This window comes from Hyaena hyaena, unplaced genomic scaffold, assembly GCF_003009895.1.
Source record: "Hyaena hyaena isolate Hyena2069 unplaced genomic scaffold, ASM300989v1 scaffold_60, whole genome shotgun sequence".
Taxonomy (NCBI): Eukaryota; Metazoa; Chordata; class Mammalia; order Carnivora; family Hyaenidae; genus Hyaena; species Hyaena hyaena.
Window position 1 is genome coordinate 1,499,870 of NW_024080692.1, and position 16,361 is coordinate 1,516,230.

At 40.5% G+C, this 16,361-nt stretch overlaps 1 protein-coding gene across 1 annotated transcript in view; it reads left to right on the forward strand.

The window, feature by feature from the left end:
• Positions 1-3,682: 3,682 nt before the first annotated feature.
• Positions 3,683-16,361, forward strand: part of TMEM170B (transmembrane protein 170B) — a 30,602-nt gene continuing 17,923 nt past the window's right edge. The window contains exon 1 of the mRNA XM_039231823.1: positions 3,683-3,831. Within this exon, the coding sequence (XP_039087754.1) occupies positions 3,735-3,831 (97 nt within the window). The 5' untranslated portion in view covers positions 3,683-3,734. The remainder of the gene's footprint in view (positions 3,832-16,361) is intronic.

Genomic DNA, 16,361 nt, shown 5'->3' on the forward strand with positions numbered 1-16,361 from the left:
TATTTCCTGGTCCCAGAAGTTTCAGCTTTTTAAATTCCCTAGGTGAGGAAGTTGGGATGATACAATTTTGGTAGGTAGACTAACTGCATTTAGAACGTGAATTTCCATGATGTCATTTTGTGACACTGTTTTCAGAATTAGAGCTTTTAGGAAGGAAATACCCTTTATGTTGTTTCCCTGACTTACTGTGATGGAAATGTCTCTTGACTGTAATGGGTGTGCCGAAAAACATTGCAACATGTAAATTTCAATGCTATAGCTATTTTAGAATAATAAGTATGACTCCATCTTCTTTTTATTTCTGTCATTTCTTCCAACCAAATTTTATTTTCTTCAAAAAATAACCAACAGTGCTCTCATTTCTGAGTGTGTGTGTGCGTGTGTGTGTGCGTACACATGGAAGATTTGCACAGCCTTGTATGTGGGTTTTGAAAAGAAAATAGTCTAATAGTGTTGAGAAATTTCAACTCACCCTTGTGAAAATGAAAACTGTAGTATTTGACACAGGGCCTAGCATGAAGAAGGAACTCTGTGTTATTACTACTACTTAAAGGACACCAAAAATTTGAAGACAGAGATACTATCATTATTCCCATTTTAAAGCTAGTAAGTGTTAGAGCCATTGTTCAGACCGTATTTTCCAGGTAATCGATCTATTGAACCTACCCCACCACTCAGGGTTTAGAACCAGTGAAATGTGTAAGAAGATGAAGTTAGGTTGCGTACGTAATGTGACTCTATGCTGTAGTCCTGGATAGCAAGAAAGGACGATAATAAAGCAAAGGAAAAAAATTCCTCAATAATGTTTTTCTCAAAGGATCAATATCATTTTAAATTCCAATTGACTTTGAAAGCTTTCTTCTGGGTCTTCTTTGGATAATTAATAGGATGCCTAAGACTTATGGATGTTCCCTTACCTGCAAGTAAAAAATAAACCAAGAACTATTTATTTCACACTCAAGGGCACAAGATTGAAAGATTCATTCTAGGATTCATTTCGTGTGTCCCTGACTTCTGGCAGCAATGTGACTGAGCTATTTCTTGATTGTTATATTAATTCAATACCAAAAATCTGCAAGGAAATACATTATACAACCTCTACTTGCATTAACTCAGTTTTGAGTTTCATAACTCTGGCAATTGGGAAAATGTTCAATTCTCTCAAGAACATAGGCTTCCAATACAGTAGGTATCATTACCTTTATCAAGGCAAAGACAAGTAAAATGCAATGTATTATCCTAGAATAGTGACCTTATTCTCCTTCAAATACTATAGATTCTGCTTAGCATAGAGTATTACGGATGGTAAGCGCCAAATAAATGCTTATTAAATTGAACTGAAAAGCAGTGGGAAAATTCTTGAGTTACCAATGCACATAGCAACTTGAGGCTTCATTGCTGTGTCTTGCTTTCTTGATTCCTGAAGTCACTTAGATTTAGTTTTAAAAATTATATGGAACAAAAAAAATGCCGACTTTTCAATGAAGTTCATTCAATTATTCATTCAGCAAACATTTATTGAACAGCATGTGCTAGGCACTGCCCCAAGTTCTGAATATTTTAAATGTATGCTACTATGTGTAAATAATAGTGTGTAACCATAAGAACCCCAATTGATTCCATGTAAACTGACTAAAAGTTCCTGACCTGAGAGTTTAATGAGCTGTTGCTATAAACCCTTCCCGGAATGTGATCACATTCTCTAATATCACTAATCAAATAATACCAAATCTCTTAATGTTGCCATCAGGTAACCTTCACTTCCCCACTCAAAACCTTAAATTATGATGTTAATTAGTGAGTTGAGAAAGATAATTTCATTGCAAGAAAGAATACATAGACTAGGAATTCAGAAACTAGGCTCTGAAGTGGTGTCACCTCTGTCAAATCACTTAATTCTGCAGAATTAGTTCCCTAACTGTAAAATGAAATGAATTAGAAAAATGTTGGAGCCTCTTTTAAGTCTGATATTCTATAATATGAAATTAATTAAGATCTGATATTTTTAAATTGTAAAGGAAGACATACTCCACATTATGGGTTTTCGCTCAATTCCTATTAATGATGCAGAAATTTCCCTTTCCTGTGCTGTGATATCAAACAGATAATACACACATGTGTACAACGGAGGGGTTGGAAAAGGTTCGAGGGGTGCAGGGAGCTGCCTTGTGCATATTTATGCTATCGCCAAAATTGAGCTTTTAGTTTGCAAGTTAAAAGGTTTCAAACTTCAAGGAGTTTAGTTCGCTGTAGTTGTAATTTAGCTCCTCAGGCTAACGTTGAATACGGAGAAAGGCAGCAAACCATGGGAAGAGAGTCTAAGTTTCAATGGTTGGGGAAACAAATAACGGGAGACTTTCACAATTTAGATAAAAAGAATGTTGCAACGAAAAAAGAACCAGACCGGGGGATGGCGTTGAGGAGTAAGACACCTGCCAAGACTCGTATCAATAGGTGATTTCAGATGCTAGAGGGCCCAAGTTCATGCAGCGGGAAGGACTGGATGAAGATAAAACGGGTCTATTTCGGTTTTCGTGGCTTAGAAATACATTCCGCAGGTAGTGACTTATCCAGACCACCTGACTCACCTAAAAAAAAAAAACCCGCAAATTAATGAATCTAAAATGTTGAGATATTCACGCTCTTTAAAAAAAACAAAAACCTTATGCAAACATCTTTATCAAAAGCATTTTATTGATGCCAAAGATCTGAAATGTCACAGAAGCCATCACACGGGCTTGAGCACCCCTCACTCCCCTACAAGGTGGGTCGGGCCGCCGCTCAACCTCGGGCTCCAGCGTCCCCCAGCATCTCGGTGCCGAGCTCCGCACGGGGTAAGCCCTGAGCTCTCACCAGGCGCGCGCCCGGGACCTGGGGGCGGAGAAGGAGTGGGGGCGGTTCCCTTGGAGCACCCAATCAGCAGCGGGGCCGGCCGGTGGCGCTAGTGACGTAGGCCGCACTTCCCTCCGCCCCACTGCGGGCCGACGCCGGGCGCCGTCCGCCGCGCGAGCTCGAGCGCGCGGGGAGGGGGGAGGAGGAGGGCTTTGGGGGCCGGCCTGCAGTCGGAGGGCGGCGGGTCGCGGGAAGGGGGAGAGTGAGCATGCGCAGCGGCTCCGGGGACGACGGGGGAGGTGGGGACCCGTGCGCGCGCGCACGAGCGGCCCGCCGGCGGCCGCGGGTGGAGGGGGCGGTTCCTCGAGTGTCGGCGGCCGGAGGGTGGGTAGGCTCGCGGCAGGTGCCGCCGCGGCCGCCGCCGCAGACTCCTCCGGGTCTCGGGTCTCTTCGTCCTCCGGCGGTGATGAGCTGGGCCCCGTCGGGGGCTGCACCTGCCGTCTGCCCATCACTCCGGGCCTCCCTGCGTGACCTCGGCCTCCTCGCGTGCCCGGCCCCCGCGGCGCGGGGCTGCCCCTGAGAGGGAGCGACAGCGGCCTCTTCCGCCCCGAGTCCTCGCTCGGGGGCCGCGCGGGGAGAGCGCCCGGCCCCCTCCCCTCCCCCGCCCGGCGTCCTCAATGTCTCCCCGGCGGGGAGGGGGCTGCCTGGGAGACGCGCTGAGCGGCCCCCCCCGGAGGCCCGTCGGCGGCAGCAGCAGCGCCCGGCCCGGCGCCCCGCAGCCTTCCCCGGCGGCGGCGGCGGCGGCCTGGACGAGCCGCGCACCCGCCGCCGCCCCCGGAGCCTCGCAGCCGCCGCCGCCACCCGGCGCCCGAGGAGAGGGCGGCGGGCGACCCCCGGGGAAGATGAAGGCGGAGGGGGGCGACCACTCCATGATCAACCTGTCGGTGCAGCAGGTCCTGAGCCTCTGGGCCCACGGGACGGTGCTGAGGAACCTCACGGGTAATTGATGCGCCCGGGGTGGGGACGGGGATGCGGTGCCGCCCCCTGCCTCCCTTCTCCCTCGCCCCACCCCCGTGCGCGCCCCGCTCTCCGGCTCGCGGCCCCAGGTCCCAGCCAGGAAGGTGTCAACTGGGTGCACTTCGCGCCGGCCCCCGGGGCGCAGCGAGGGTCCCGATCGCGGGCAGAGAACCCCCGACCCCCGCCTGCTGCCCGGCTCGGGGAGGGCTCCCGAAGGCGCTGCCGAGTGTAGTACGCGCCGAATAGCGTTGGTGCCGAGACTCGGGCACAGTTCGCGTGGATTTACCAGCCCCCCTCCACGCGCGCACACACACAGACACACACACCCCGCTTCTTGCTTAGATCGGTTTCTTTTTGAGAAATCTCAGATCGGATGCAGGACTTAAATTCTGTTTCACAGCGATCAGTTTGCTTCACCTGTTAAATTTTTGTTGCTGTAGATGACTAATGAAGTAGGGTATAGTGGGCCAGGGACCGGGCTAAGGTCTAGTGCATTCTAAGCATTTTAGCTTTGACCATATTATCTCCTGCCTCCTGTTTCCTATTTCCTTTTCTCTGTCTGTCTGTCTCCCTCTGGCCTCAAGCTGCCGCTTCTGTGATATTTGATAATTTATTTATTGATTGATTTATTATTTTGTATTTCCCTTCATTCGTCAGGGCTGTCAGGAGGGAATTGGACTTAACTACATTATAATAATTAACCGAGGTTGTAGTTGCAAAAGTGAGCAGTAAAGCTCATATGTTTTTAACGCATCTGTAGGTTTGCTTTGTGAAGAAACTTCCAGGCTTGTTAATGTGGAGATTCTTTATGCCCTGAGTTCTGGATTTTAAAAATACCCCTTAAAGATGAGTGTTTACAAGAAGGAGATTCGGTTGCAAGTTGGTGACTCCTCAGTTTCCTGCTTTCAGAGAAAAAACTTAACATACTCAGGATTTAATTCTTGAAAACGTGTAAGGCTAATTTTGGTAGAACATTAGTATTTTAAAATGCATTACGTCAAACTGGTTAAGAGTGTGAAGAGTATTTTACAAATATAACCTGTCCTGACAGGATACGTACACACGTGTCAACATATTTATTATATCGTATATGTATATTTTTCAGTTATTTGTAGAGAAAAATTTTATGGAATTTTTATACCACAGATTTTCTTGAACACCTGTTTCCTTGACACCGATTTTCTTGAATATGGCAACTGTAAAATTAACATCGATTCTGGATTGATTCATGATGTCCTCACTTTTAATTCATGGTCATTTACCTTGGAGCAAACTGACCTTACATGATGGTAGAGGGTCATGAATACGTTTTTATTTCTAAAAAAAAAAATAAAGTACATTGACATGAAGACCATTTCATGATTCAGTTGAATTTAGAGATAGCTCACGTTAACTTCACTTCTGGTTTTGCTTGTATTTATCCACCGTTCATATTTCAAACGTTGCATTGATAGTGTTTGTAGGAGTGAAGTGAAAAGTAAGAGCTTAAGAATATCTATTTGTATGTGGTTAAGGACTGGCTTAGCTCATCATTTATTTAGAGGAAATTAGTTTGGGGAGCAATAGAGTAGTGTAAATGTAACTTACCACTTGGCCACATTTAACAATATTTTTAAAGTGTTTAATAAGAGTCCAATCATTTTAGTGGCTTCCAGTTCTACAAGTCACCCATTAGGTTGATAATAGCAGTTTCAACCCACGACCAGCTCTCATTATCTCCTAATATAATCTTAATAATCATCATATTTTGCCATTTTAGTTTAAAAACTTTTTTTAAATGTTTTATTTATTTTTGAGAGGGAGAGACAACCGGAGCAGCGGAGGGTCAGAGACAGAGGGAGATAACAGAATCTGAAACAGGCTCCAGGCTCTGAGCTGTCAGCACAGAGCCCGATGTGGGGCTCAAACTCACGAACTGCGAGCCTGAGCCAGAACCAGATGCTCAACCAACTGAGCCACCCAGGCGCCCCCAGACTTTGCCATTTTGTAAAGCATATGCTGAACATCCAAACTGGTTCCTCAGGTTGGACTGAGGAACATGGGGACGTCTTCTGGGTCTAGGAAATAATGCATCTGAATATGCAAAATTCTGTTTGTTGGGATAAAAATGGAGGAAGATAAGATTAGAAGTCTGCGTTGCCAGCAGGTGAGCATACCACATATTAGGAGCCACTTCACTTTGAAAAAAGTGGATTCCGGAAGTGGAAATCTTGTGATGTGCTTCACTGTGGCCTTTTCTTGCTGGTGACCTTAGTGATCCCTTATGTAGCTTGGTCATTAGTCAGGAGATGCTCCCTACAGTGCCATGTAGGATTTGGTCTATTAAAAACAAATATATCTCCTAAAACAAGACAGCCACCACTTAGGGAATGCCTGCTATATAAGTCACTTAACATATATGATTTCTAATCTTAAGAATAACTTTCCGTAGTAGAATAGCAGAGAAGTCCAGAGAAGCCCACGTTAAGTTGCCCCAAATCCTATTGCTAGTAAGTGGCTGAACGAGGCTTTCAACCCCAGTCCTTGTCCACAAAATGACTCTCCTTTTTCACGTGGCCTTTGCTCTTGCTCTTCACTTTTCTTCAGGCAGAATGAGTTACTTGCTTTCCCTGCTAATTCCGCTCCACAAACATGCTTTTGTTATTGTTCAGTTATAATTTTTGTGTCTTCTAGACTGTGAGCTTTGGGGGGTGGGTCATAATCAAGGAATTCTGGCATTTTGACATTATTCTACCTGGCACGTACAGATACTCAATGCATATTTATTTAATTGCATTTCTAAAATAATACTTACAGTTGCATGCTTTAGACATCCTAGTTGCATTATTTTCCAGACACATCTGTGGAGTGACTATGCTGTTACCCAGGGAGTGAGTTGTTGAAGCAACTTTTAGGTAGATGGCCATATCTTTAAACTACACATATGCCCATTAAATGCACTTTCCTGTGCTAGTTACCATGCATTCTTGTATTTCATTTAGTCTTTTCAGTAATCTGGAGTCAGATTATTGTTTATCCTTATTTTATGGACTCAGACATTGAAGCCAAAAGTAGCTTGCTTAACTCTTGATAGCTAATACATGAAAAGTTATTACCTTTTTTCAGATTATGATAACACATTAACTCAGAAGGTATGTTTGTCATCATGATAAACTTGGAAGTGAGACGGCTAATCCAGAAAGAAGCATAGCATAGAACCAGACTGATTTGGATTTAAGAAGTCACTATGTGAAAGACTTAACAGAAATCTGGTTAGTAGGAGCTCTGGTTAATTAAAAAAAAAAACAAAAGGAGAATGTATTCTCATCTCTATTTTTTTTCTTTACACAAACTGATAGGTGTTATTTATTCTTTTCTTTGTATTTTATCCCACAGGCGAAGCAGGGAAGTTTTTATACTGACTTGTATTTTTCTTAGAGACTGACCTCTAGTAAATAGTCTTGTATATGTATTACTTTGTGTAAAAATAAATTTTTAAAAAGTGGTAATAACCAGAAATTAGAACTAGCTTTAGAACTAGAATTTATATAGTTTGACTGCTTCATTTTAGAAGTAGTGACACATCATCATGGAAGTGACATATCTGGGGCAGTTAGTGACAGAGGCAGGCCTCGAGATGATGTTCACTGTCCATTTTACTTGATTCCACATAGATTCTTAACTCAGGCACGTCTGATGATAAATCTTAATATACTTAAGAATCGCCTGGCAGTATTCACCCCGGTGAGCCGAAGAGTGTGAATGCAACTAAGTTTTGGCCAGCAAATAAAAGATACTGGAAAATTGAAGATATAATCGAATAATAATGCTTTCCCCAAATTTGAAGTTGCAATTGCCAGTATAAAAGTTAGTGATCCATATTTATTGCATATCCAGTTTTAGAAATCCTACCAAATTTAGTCTGCTATTTATTATTTTTTTTCTCTCTCCTGAAGACACTGGTATAGAGATTCCCTGTAGAATAGACGACTACCTGGAGACCCCACCTCGTCAGTTAATTACCATTGCCAAAGTTCTTTTCTGCGTCCATCACTTCCCAAACCGTGTAATTCACAGGATTCCAAAGTTGTTAACTGTGTGGAGGTTAGACGCTTCTTCAGCCGACTAAAGTAGAGATAAATGCCTTCTTGTCTTTATAAAATAGTTTTTCTTTTTCTCCATATGATCTAACCTCCCTTGCCCCAATCTCAAATTACAGTCAGTATGCATGTACTCTTTCTCTTTTATGGGTAATTTGACTTAAAAAAAACTACAATGAAATATATCCATTTGCTTTACTTTTATTTTCTTCATCTACTTTGTGTTCTGACCCAAATTTCGTTGCTAAGAGTTTAGAGAAGAATTTTTCGCTTCGAACAAGGCAGGATTCCCTAAACCCATGGGTAAGCACAGAGCCAGGCTGGTATTGGAAGAGGGATGACCGGTCCCTGGGAAGAAGAGGCACAGGCAGGCCTCAGGCTCATCGCTTTCTCTCTGTCAGCTGCAGATGTGGGTGGGTGCCCCCCTCTTTCTGTTGGTACAAACATTGGGAAACTGGGGATTCAAACTGGAAAGAAGGCCGAATGTCTTTGTGTGTGTATAAAATATATATGTGCTTGTTTTTCTGTGATACATATACACTCTTACAGTTCCCTTTTAGACTTTATAGTTGCTAAGCTACCATAGTGTTAATACTGATTGTCAGCAAAAAAGTAAAAAGGGGGGTAGTTTGTATCCACTGTATGTGGTTGGAATGGTTCACACTCACACGGTATAGGCGGCCTTCTCAGGAGGTCTGCATCTTCCAGTGGTGCCCTGTACCCCAGCTTCTCCTTGGGTTAAGTTCTTCCTAAATCCTCTACTCCAGGAGGCTTTTCTGAAATAGAGGTGACAATTTCCTTACCCTTTTGTGGTACAAAGCCAATTAATTAGTGGTGATATGATTGGTGCTTTATAGGATTTTGCTTTTTGGAAATTTTATCTTGTTGAGAAAGAAGCTACTGTGATTTTTCAAAAACTGGAATGGTCAAATCCAGGTTCTTACTTTCTTAATTTCCATCTCATTATCTTTGAATCATGCATTTGTATCCTCTGGCAACACCGAGTCTGAGGTCCAGCTGACATTTCTTAAACCTAAAGCAATTTCGGGCGAAGTCTTAGGATTGTATAAACTGTAATTTTGACTCTTTACTAGCTAACTACCAGAATATAATCTTATCTTTGCTTTGTTTAGTAAGTGAAAGGAAGGACCGGAAGAGTAAGATAATTCACAAAGAGGAGTCAGAATGACTCGAGCTCTTTTTCTTGTAGAAAGGAAGCCTAGACAGAAGAGGAAGGATGGGTCAGGATGGGGAGAAGGCACCGGAACCAGGAAAGGAAATTGGGATTAAGAATAGTTAGATGTAAACTATAAAACTCCTGGAGAAAACAGAGGCAGTAATCTTTCTCACATTGGCTGTAGCAGCATGTTAGCTATGTCTCCTTGGACAAAGGACACAAAAGCAGAATTAAGCTGTTGGGACTACATCAAAATAAAAAGCGTCCGCACAGTGAACGAAACCATCAACAAAACAAAAAGGCAGCCTATTGAATGGGAGAAGATATTTGCAAATTATCTGTTAAGGGATTCGTATCCAAAATATGTAAAGAACATAATAACACCAAGACAGATGAATAATCCAGTTAAAAAAATGGGCAGAGGACCTAAATAGACATTTTTTTTCCAAAGGAAGACCTGCAGATGGCCAACAGACACATGAAAAGATGCTCAACATCCCTCATCATCAGGGAAATGCAAATCAAAACTATGATGACACCACCTTACGTCTGTCAGAGTGGTAAAATCAGAAAGACAAGAAATAAGTGTTGGTGAGAGTGTGAATAAAAAGGAACCCTCATGCATTGTTGGTGGGAATGTAAATTAGTGCAGCCACTGTTGAAAACAGTGTGGAGGTTCTTCAAAAAATTAAGAATAGAAGTACCAGATGATCTAGTAATTTTTCTACTGGGTATTTCCCTGAAGAAAATGAAAACACTAATTCAAAAAGATACAGGCATCCCTATTGTTACTGTAGCATCATTTACAACATTTATTTAAAATAGCCAATGTGTGGAAGCAATGCATGTGTCCCATCAACTGACTCATGAGTGGATATGGAAGATGTGTATGTATACAGGGGATTATTACCCACAAAAATAGGTGAAGAGGCCTTGCCATTTGCAACAACGTGGATGGACCTCGAGACTATTACGCTGAGTGAAATAAGTCAGACTGAGAAAGAAAAATACCATATGATTTCACGTATATGTGGAATCTAAAACCAAAAGAAACCAGTACATGAACAAAAAGCAGAAACAGACCCATAAATATAGAGAACAATCTGATGGTTGCCTGGGAGAGAGATGGAGGGATGGGCAAATGGGTAAAGGGGAGTGGGAAATACAGGCCTCAGGTTATGGAATGAATAAGTCACCCAGATAAAAGGTATAGGGTAGGGAATATAGCCAATGGTATTCTTTAAAGATTTTTTTCATGTTTATTTTTGATAGACTGTGAGTGAAGGAGGGGCAGAGAGAGAGACACACAGAATTGGAAGCAGTCTCCAGTCTCTGAGCTGTCAGCACAGAGCTGGATGTGGGGCTTGAACCCACGAATGATGAGATCATGACCTGAGCCGACGTCCGGAGCTTAACCAGTTGAGCCTAACCAACCCAGGCGCCCCACCAGTGATATTCTAACAGCATTGTATGGGGGAGATGGTAGTTACACTTGCAGTGAGCACAGCATAATGTTTAGACTTGTCCAATCACTGTGTTGTGCACCTGAAACTAATGTAAGACTATAGTGTGTCGATTACACTTAGTGTAGATTACACTTCAGTTAAAAAAAAGACATTCAGAAGAGAACCCTCCCAGGGTATAGCATGTTTAATTTACCATAGTATCAAATGAAAAATCCTAATAAATTCCAAAAGTCTTAAATGGTTATGTTCATTGAATATTCACTATATGCCCCATACTGTGCAAAGCATTTTGCATGCATCCTTTTTCCTATAATTGAAGTGGCCATGTAACTTATTGCTTTATTAAATGTATGTGATTAGATCAGGTGGGGTAGGCTAATTACGTGTTTTTAGTGACTGAGTATTTTAGCAATAAAAGTTGGTCATAGAATAAACAGTGGCAGTGGAAACATTTGAAAAAGATCTCATTAGACTCTCAAGTTCCAGTAACTTTAGCTAAACAGATTAAACTTGAAAAGAAAAGGAGATTTTTCACCAAACTTTGTACAAGTAGGAAGAACCAAACTTTTACTTGGGTCCAGTTGCATGTGGTCTTATAAATCTTGGAACATAATCTAGGAAGTCTTTTGTAAAAGTGAAGGGGTATAATAGAAGCTTTTGAAAAGCAGGGGATACCTGTATACGACTCTTGAATATCAGCATCTAGCTAAGATGTTTGTGTCAGGGCTGTGAAACTGGGTTTTCATGATAAAATTCCTCCCCTCTCCCATTCCCTACGGTGAATTACTAAATACAGCATAGTTTCTGAAACTTGCTATGTGGGTCTGGTTGAAGGTACAGATCCAGGGTCCCGGTCCATATTTATGGAATTAGGATTTTTGGGAACAAGGCTACATTCTTAAATATGAAGCTATATTTTTAGCTAGTCCTTCTGGTGATTTTGTTATTGAGAGCTCAAGGATTGGGAACACCTGATTTTTAAAAATTTAGTTTTGTTGTGATCAGTTTGTAGCTATGTTGTGATATATAATGCAAATTAATATGGGGTATTTAGTATAACTGAAGACTTATTAAATTTTCAAAATAAATGACTCATTTATTTGCAAGAGGATGCTAAAACCGAGCTTTTAAAAAGTGACTATCTTTTAATATTAATTATTAATATTATTAATATTTTACCATTTTAGTAATGTTTTCTTTATATGGACTATTAGCTATAAAGAATAATTCCTATTAAATGATAGGATTTTAAAAATTCATGGTGGTTTAGGTTTGTTACATCTGAAGTATACAGGAGAATTAAACATTAACAATATTTATGTAAACACTTAGATAATGTCATTGGAACTTCCCCTCCAGAATAATTGGGGTTCTGTTAGATTTTGTATGCAAATAAGGAGTCTAGAGAAGCAATAGGATCTTGAAATGTATGGGTCAAGAAACTGAGTGTTATCCTTGAATGCTGTTAATTTAGACAAGCCACGTTATTTCCCAGGCTTTGGTTTCTTCATTGGTAATACAGTCTGATGCCACGGGTTTTCATGTTGATGGTAAGGGAAGGCTGACTTAGAAATTAGAAAGTTCTGAGAGAAAAGTTTAGTAACTATGAGTTAAGAAAAACACCATTTGCGTATACACTTGTATACACTTGTGTCTTTTATTTATCTGTTTGTTTTAATTTATTATTGAGAAGCAGAGACAGAGCATGAGCAGGGGAGGGGCAGAGAAAAGGGGAGACACAGAGTCTGAAGCAGGTTCTAGGCTCTAAGCTGTCAGCACAGAGCCCGACATGGGGCTCAAACCCACAAACTGTGAGATCACGACTTGAGCTAAAATTGGACACTTAACCAACTGAGCTACCCAGGCACTTTCTTTTTAAGTGGAACTTCTTCAGACTTTCAATAGGCTGAGATTTAGGACCTAGAAAATATTTTTTCTCTGAACACCATTTAAGAGCTCTTAGAATTAGACATTTTAAAAAAAATTATTCTGAAATATTTACTGTCTCATTTTAGTGGATAATTTTATCTTTTTTTTCAACTACTTTATAAAAAACTTTGTTATGAGAATCCTAAGACCTACATAGGCATCAGCCCCCTTTCAGCAGTTATTAAAATGTGGCTAAACTTGATTCACTTTTTCACTTTCATAGGGGAGGGGAGAGTCTGGAGTATTTTAATTAATTAATTAATTAATTTTATTTAAATTCAAGCTAGTTAACATATAATGTAGTAAAGGTTTCAGGAGTAGAATTTATGGAGGGCACTTGTCGGGATGAGCACTGGGTGTTATATGTAAGTGATAGAATTAGGCCTTTAAAAATTTTTTTTTCAAAGTTCATTTATTTTTGAGAGAGAGAGAGAGAGAGCACGCCAACAGGGGAGGAGCAGAGACAGGGAGACACAGACACTGACGCAGGCTCCAGGCTCAGCACAGAGCCCCACTTGGGGCTCGAACCCACAAACTGCCAAGATCATGACTCGAGCTCAAGTCGGATGCTTAACCCACTGAGCCACCCAAGAGCCCCAAATTAGGTCTTCTTTAAATTTGGTTTAGGAAACTCTGGATTCAGTATCAGAAGATCCCTTCTGGTTCTGAAATTATGTCTTTGTTTTGTTTTGTTTACCCCTGTGCAGTGTAATTGCTTCCTCAGCATCACTGTCCGTGATCGCCAAGGTGTGACATCCTGACCAGGCACGTGCATTACTTGCTGATTTTTCCTGGTTGTGTTTTAATTTTCTGATCTGTCACTCATTTGTGCCTGTATTTAGATTTACCTTTAGGAATTTGTTATGTTGAGAATTTCATTGTAAGTTAGGCTCACTGTTGGAAAAAGTTCATTTTTCAGTGTTTAGTGTTAATATCCCTTAGAAAAATTGTATCATGAGCTTGTAAAACATTTTGTCGATTGCTGAGATGTTTTACATCAATAACTGATTCAAACAAACATGTTGTTACTGACTGCCCCCCCCCCCCTTTTTGGCGTGGCATGTATAATTGAAGATACTTAAGGACATACAAGAATTAACAATTGAAACCATTGTAAAATGCTGTGCTATAATTTCATAATAGGTTCAGATTTTGACACTTAATTCTTACACTTTTGTAACTGAGTAGCTAATCAATTATGAAGAAGAACAAATTGAATGACATCTTTTAGGAAGACAGTGCCATGGCTTGAAAATAGAGCAATTTTTGAACTATTTTAAATAGCTGTAACCTGATTTCTTTAAAGCAATGATATTCTGATTGTTTTAAATTAAGAACTTGGTTTTCTAAGAAATTTCTTTTAGTATTCAATGATAAATACTGTAATTACAGTTTGAAATTGTATAATTAGCTGGCAAAAGGGTAATTTAGTAGAAGTGGGTAATACACAAGTGTTGCCATAAGCTTTGAGAAGGGCGATATATTAAAGCAGCTCTTGAAGGTGTCACAATTAAATTTAAAAACTAGTGTTATTGCTTTCTTTAAGAAGCGGAAACAGACAGCTATTAAATATATACAGTAGCTTTAACATCTGTGTTAAGTGAGGTTTCAAGTGGACAAATGCAGCAGCTTATTTTTAAGTCTGGTTAATATATTAAGAATAATTAAAAATAGATGGCCAACCGGACACATGAAACGATGCTCAACATTGTTCACCATCAGGGAAATACAAATCAAAGCCACATTGAGATATCACGTCACAGTGGCTAAAGCCAACAACTCAGGAAACAACAGATGTTGGCGAGGATGTGGAGAAAGGGGAAACTTCTTGCACTGGTGGTGGGAAAGTAAACTGGTGCGGCCGCTCTGGAAAACAAGGTGGAGGTTCCTCAGAAAATTAACAGTAGAACTCCCCATGACCCAGCAATAGCACTGCTAGGAATTTACCTGAGGGATACAGGAGTGCTGATGCATAGGGGCACATGTACCCCAATGTTCATAGCAGCACTCTCAGCAGTAGCCAAATTATAGAAAGAGCCCAAATGTCCATCAGCTGATAAATGGATAAAGAAGATAAGGTTTATATATACAATGGAATACTACTTGGCAATGAGAAAGAATTAAATGCAATCGCCATTTCCAACAAGGTGGGTGGAACTGGGCGGTGTTATGCTAGGTGAAATAGTCAGAGAAAGACAGATACATGTTTTCACTCATATGTGGAATTGGAGAAACTTAACAAAAGACCATGGGGGAAGGAACGGGGAAAAATTAGTTTCAAGCAGAGAGGGAGGCAAACCATAAGAGACTCTCAAATACAGAGAACAAACTGAGTGTTGATGGGGAGGCAGGGTGGATGGGGTGGGAGTGATGATGGCCACTGAGGAGGCCACTTGTTGGGTTGAGCACTGGGTGTTGTAGGCAAGCAATGAATCATGGGAATCTACTACTGAAGCCAAGAGCACACTGTATACACTGTATGTTAGCTAACTTGACAATAAATTATATTTTAAAAAAACAATATAAAAAAATCACTGCCCAATTACAAAATAGAATGATTAAAGATGTCTTATGTTTACCTTCATTGCAACCTTTTTTTGTTCATTTCCTTGTGTAGAGTTAAGCTTCCATCTAGTATCATATTCCTTCTGTCTGAAGAACTTCTTTTAATGTGTCATGTAGATGCTTTGGTGGCTCATTCTCCCAGGTTCTTTTCTTTCTGAAAAAAAGTCTTCATTTCTGAAAGCTATTATTTTTCCTGAATATACATTTCTGGCGTTACAGGTTTTTTGTTTTTTGTTTTTTCCACTTCCAAGCCTTTAAAAAATGTCACTCTATTGTTTTTTGTTTCATAGTTTCTAATGGGAAGTTTGCTATACTTTTTATCTTTATTCCTCTGTGTACAATGCGTTTTTCCCCTCTCACTACTTTCAGTATTTTCCCTTTATCTTTGCTTTTTATTCATTTCACTGTGATGTATCTAGTTGTGTGTAGGGGGACCTTATTTTTATTTTATTGTGTTTTGGTTATTTTGGGAAGTCTTTATCTTTGCTTGAGATTCTCTGAGAGTCTGAGATTTGTGGTTTGATGGCTTTCATTATTTTTAGAAAATTTTCAGCCACTATCCCTTCAAATATTTCTCTTCTCCATTCTCTTTCTCCAGTTACACATTATGGTAAACCAATTGGTTCCTCTTTTCACTCCTCCATGTCTTCCTCCTTTTGTCCTAATCTTTTTTCTCTCATATCACAGTTTGAATAATTTCTGTTGGTCCATGTTTAAGTTCACTGATTCTTTGGTTAACTGTGTCAAGTCTGTTGATGAGACCAGTAAAGGAATTTTTCATCTCGAATATCATGGTGGTGGTGGTTGTTGATTTTTTTTTAAATTTCTAACATTTCCATTTGACTTTCACTTGGAATTTCTATTTCTCTGCAAAAATTCCCCATCTGCTCAGGTGAGCTTCCCACCTTTTCCATGAGAGGCTTTAACATGTAAATTATAGTAATTTCAGTATCTCTGTCTGGTTGTTGTAAAATCTGGGTCATTGCTGAGTCTGCTTCTGTTGATTGCTTTATTTCTTGACAGTGGATTGTTTTTTCCTGTTTTCTTTACCCTTTATCCATCTCCGGTATGTTTATCATTTGGTTAAATTAAATTTATTTTGTAAAGTTCAGGTGTGGCAGTGAATTCTCCTGGGACCTTTTTCAGCATGGTTCTCTTTCAGGCCTCTGTTCCCCGTAAGATCGACTACTTACTGTGCTCTGAAGAGCCCGAGGTATTAGAATATGTGCCGTTGAGTACCATTAACTAAAGACTCAAAGTGTCAGCTCTTGTGAATATATGAAAGTACTGTATAAA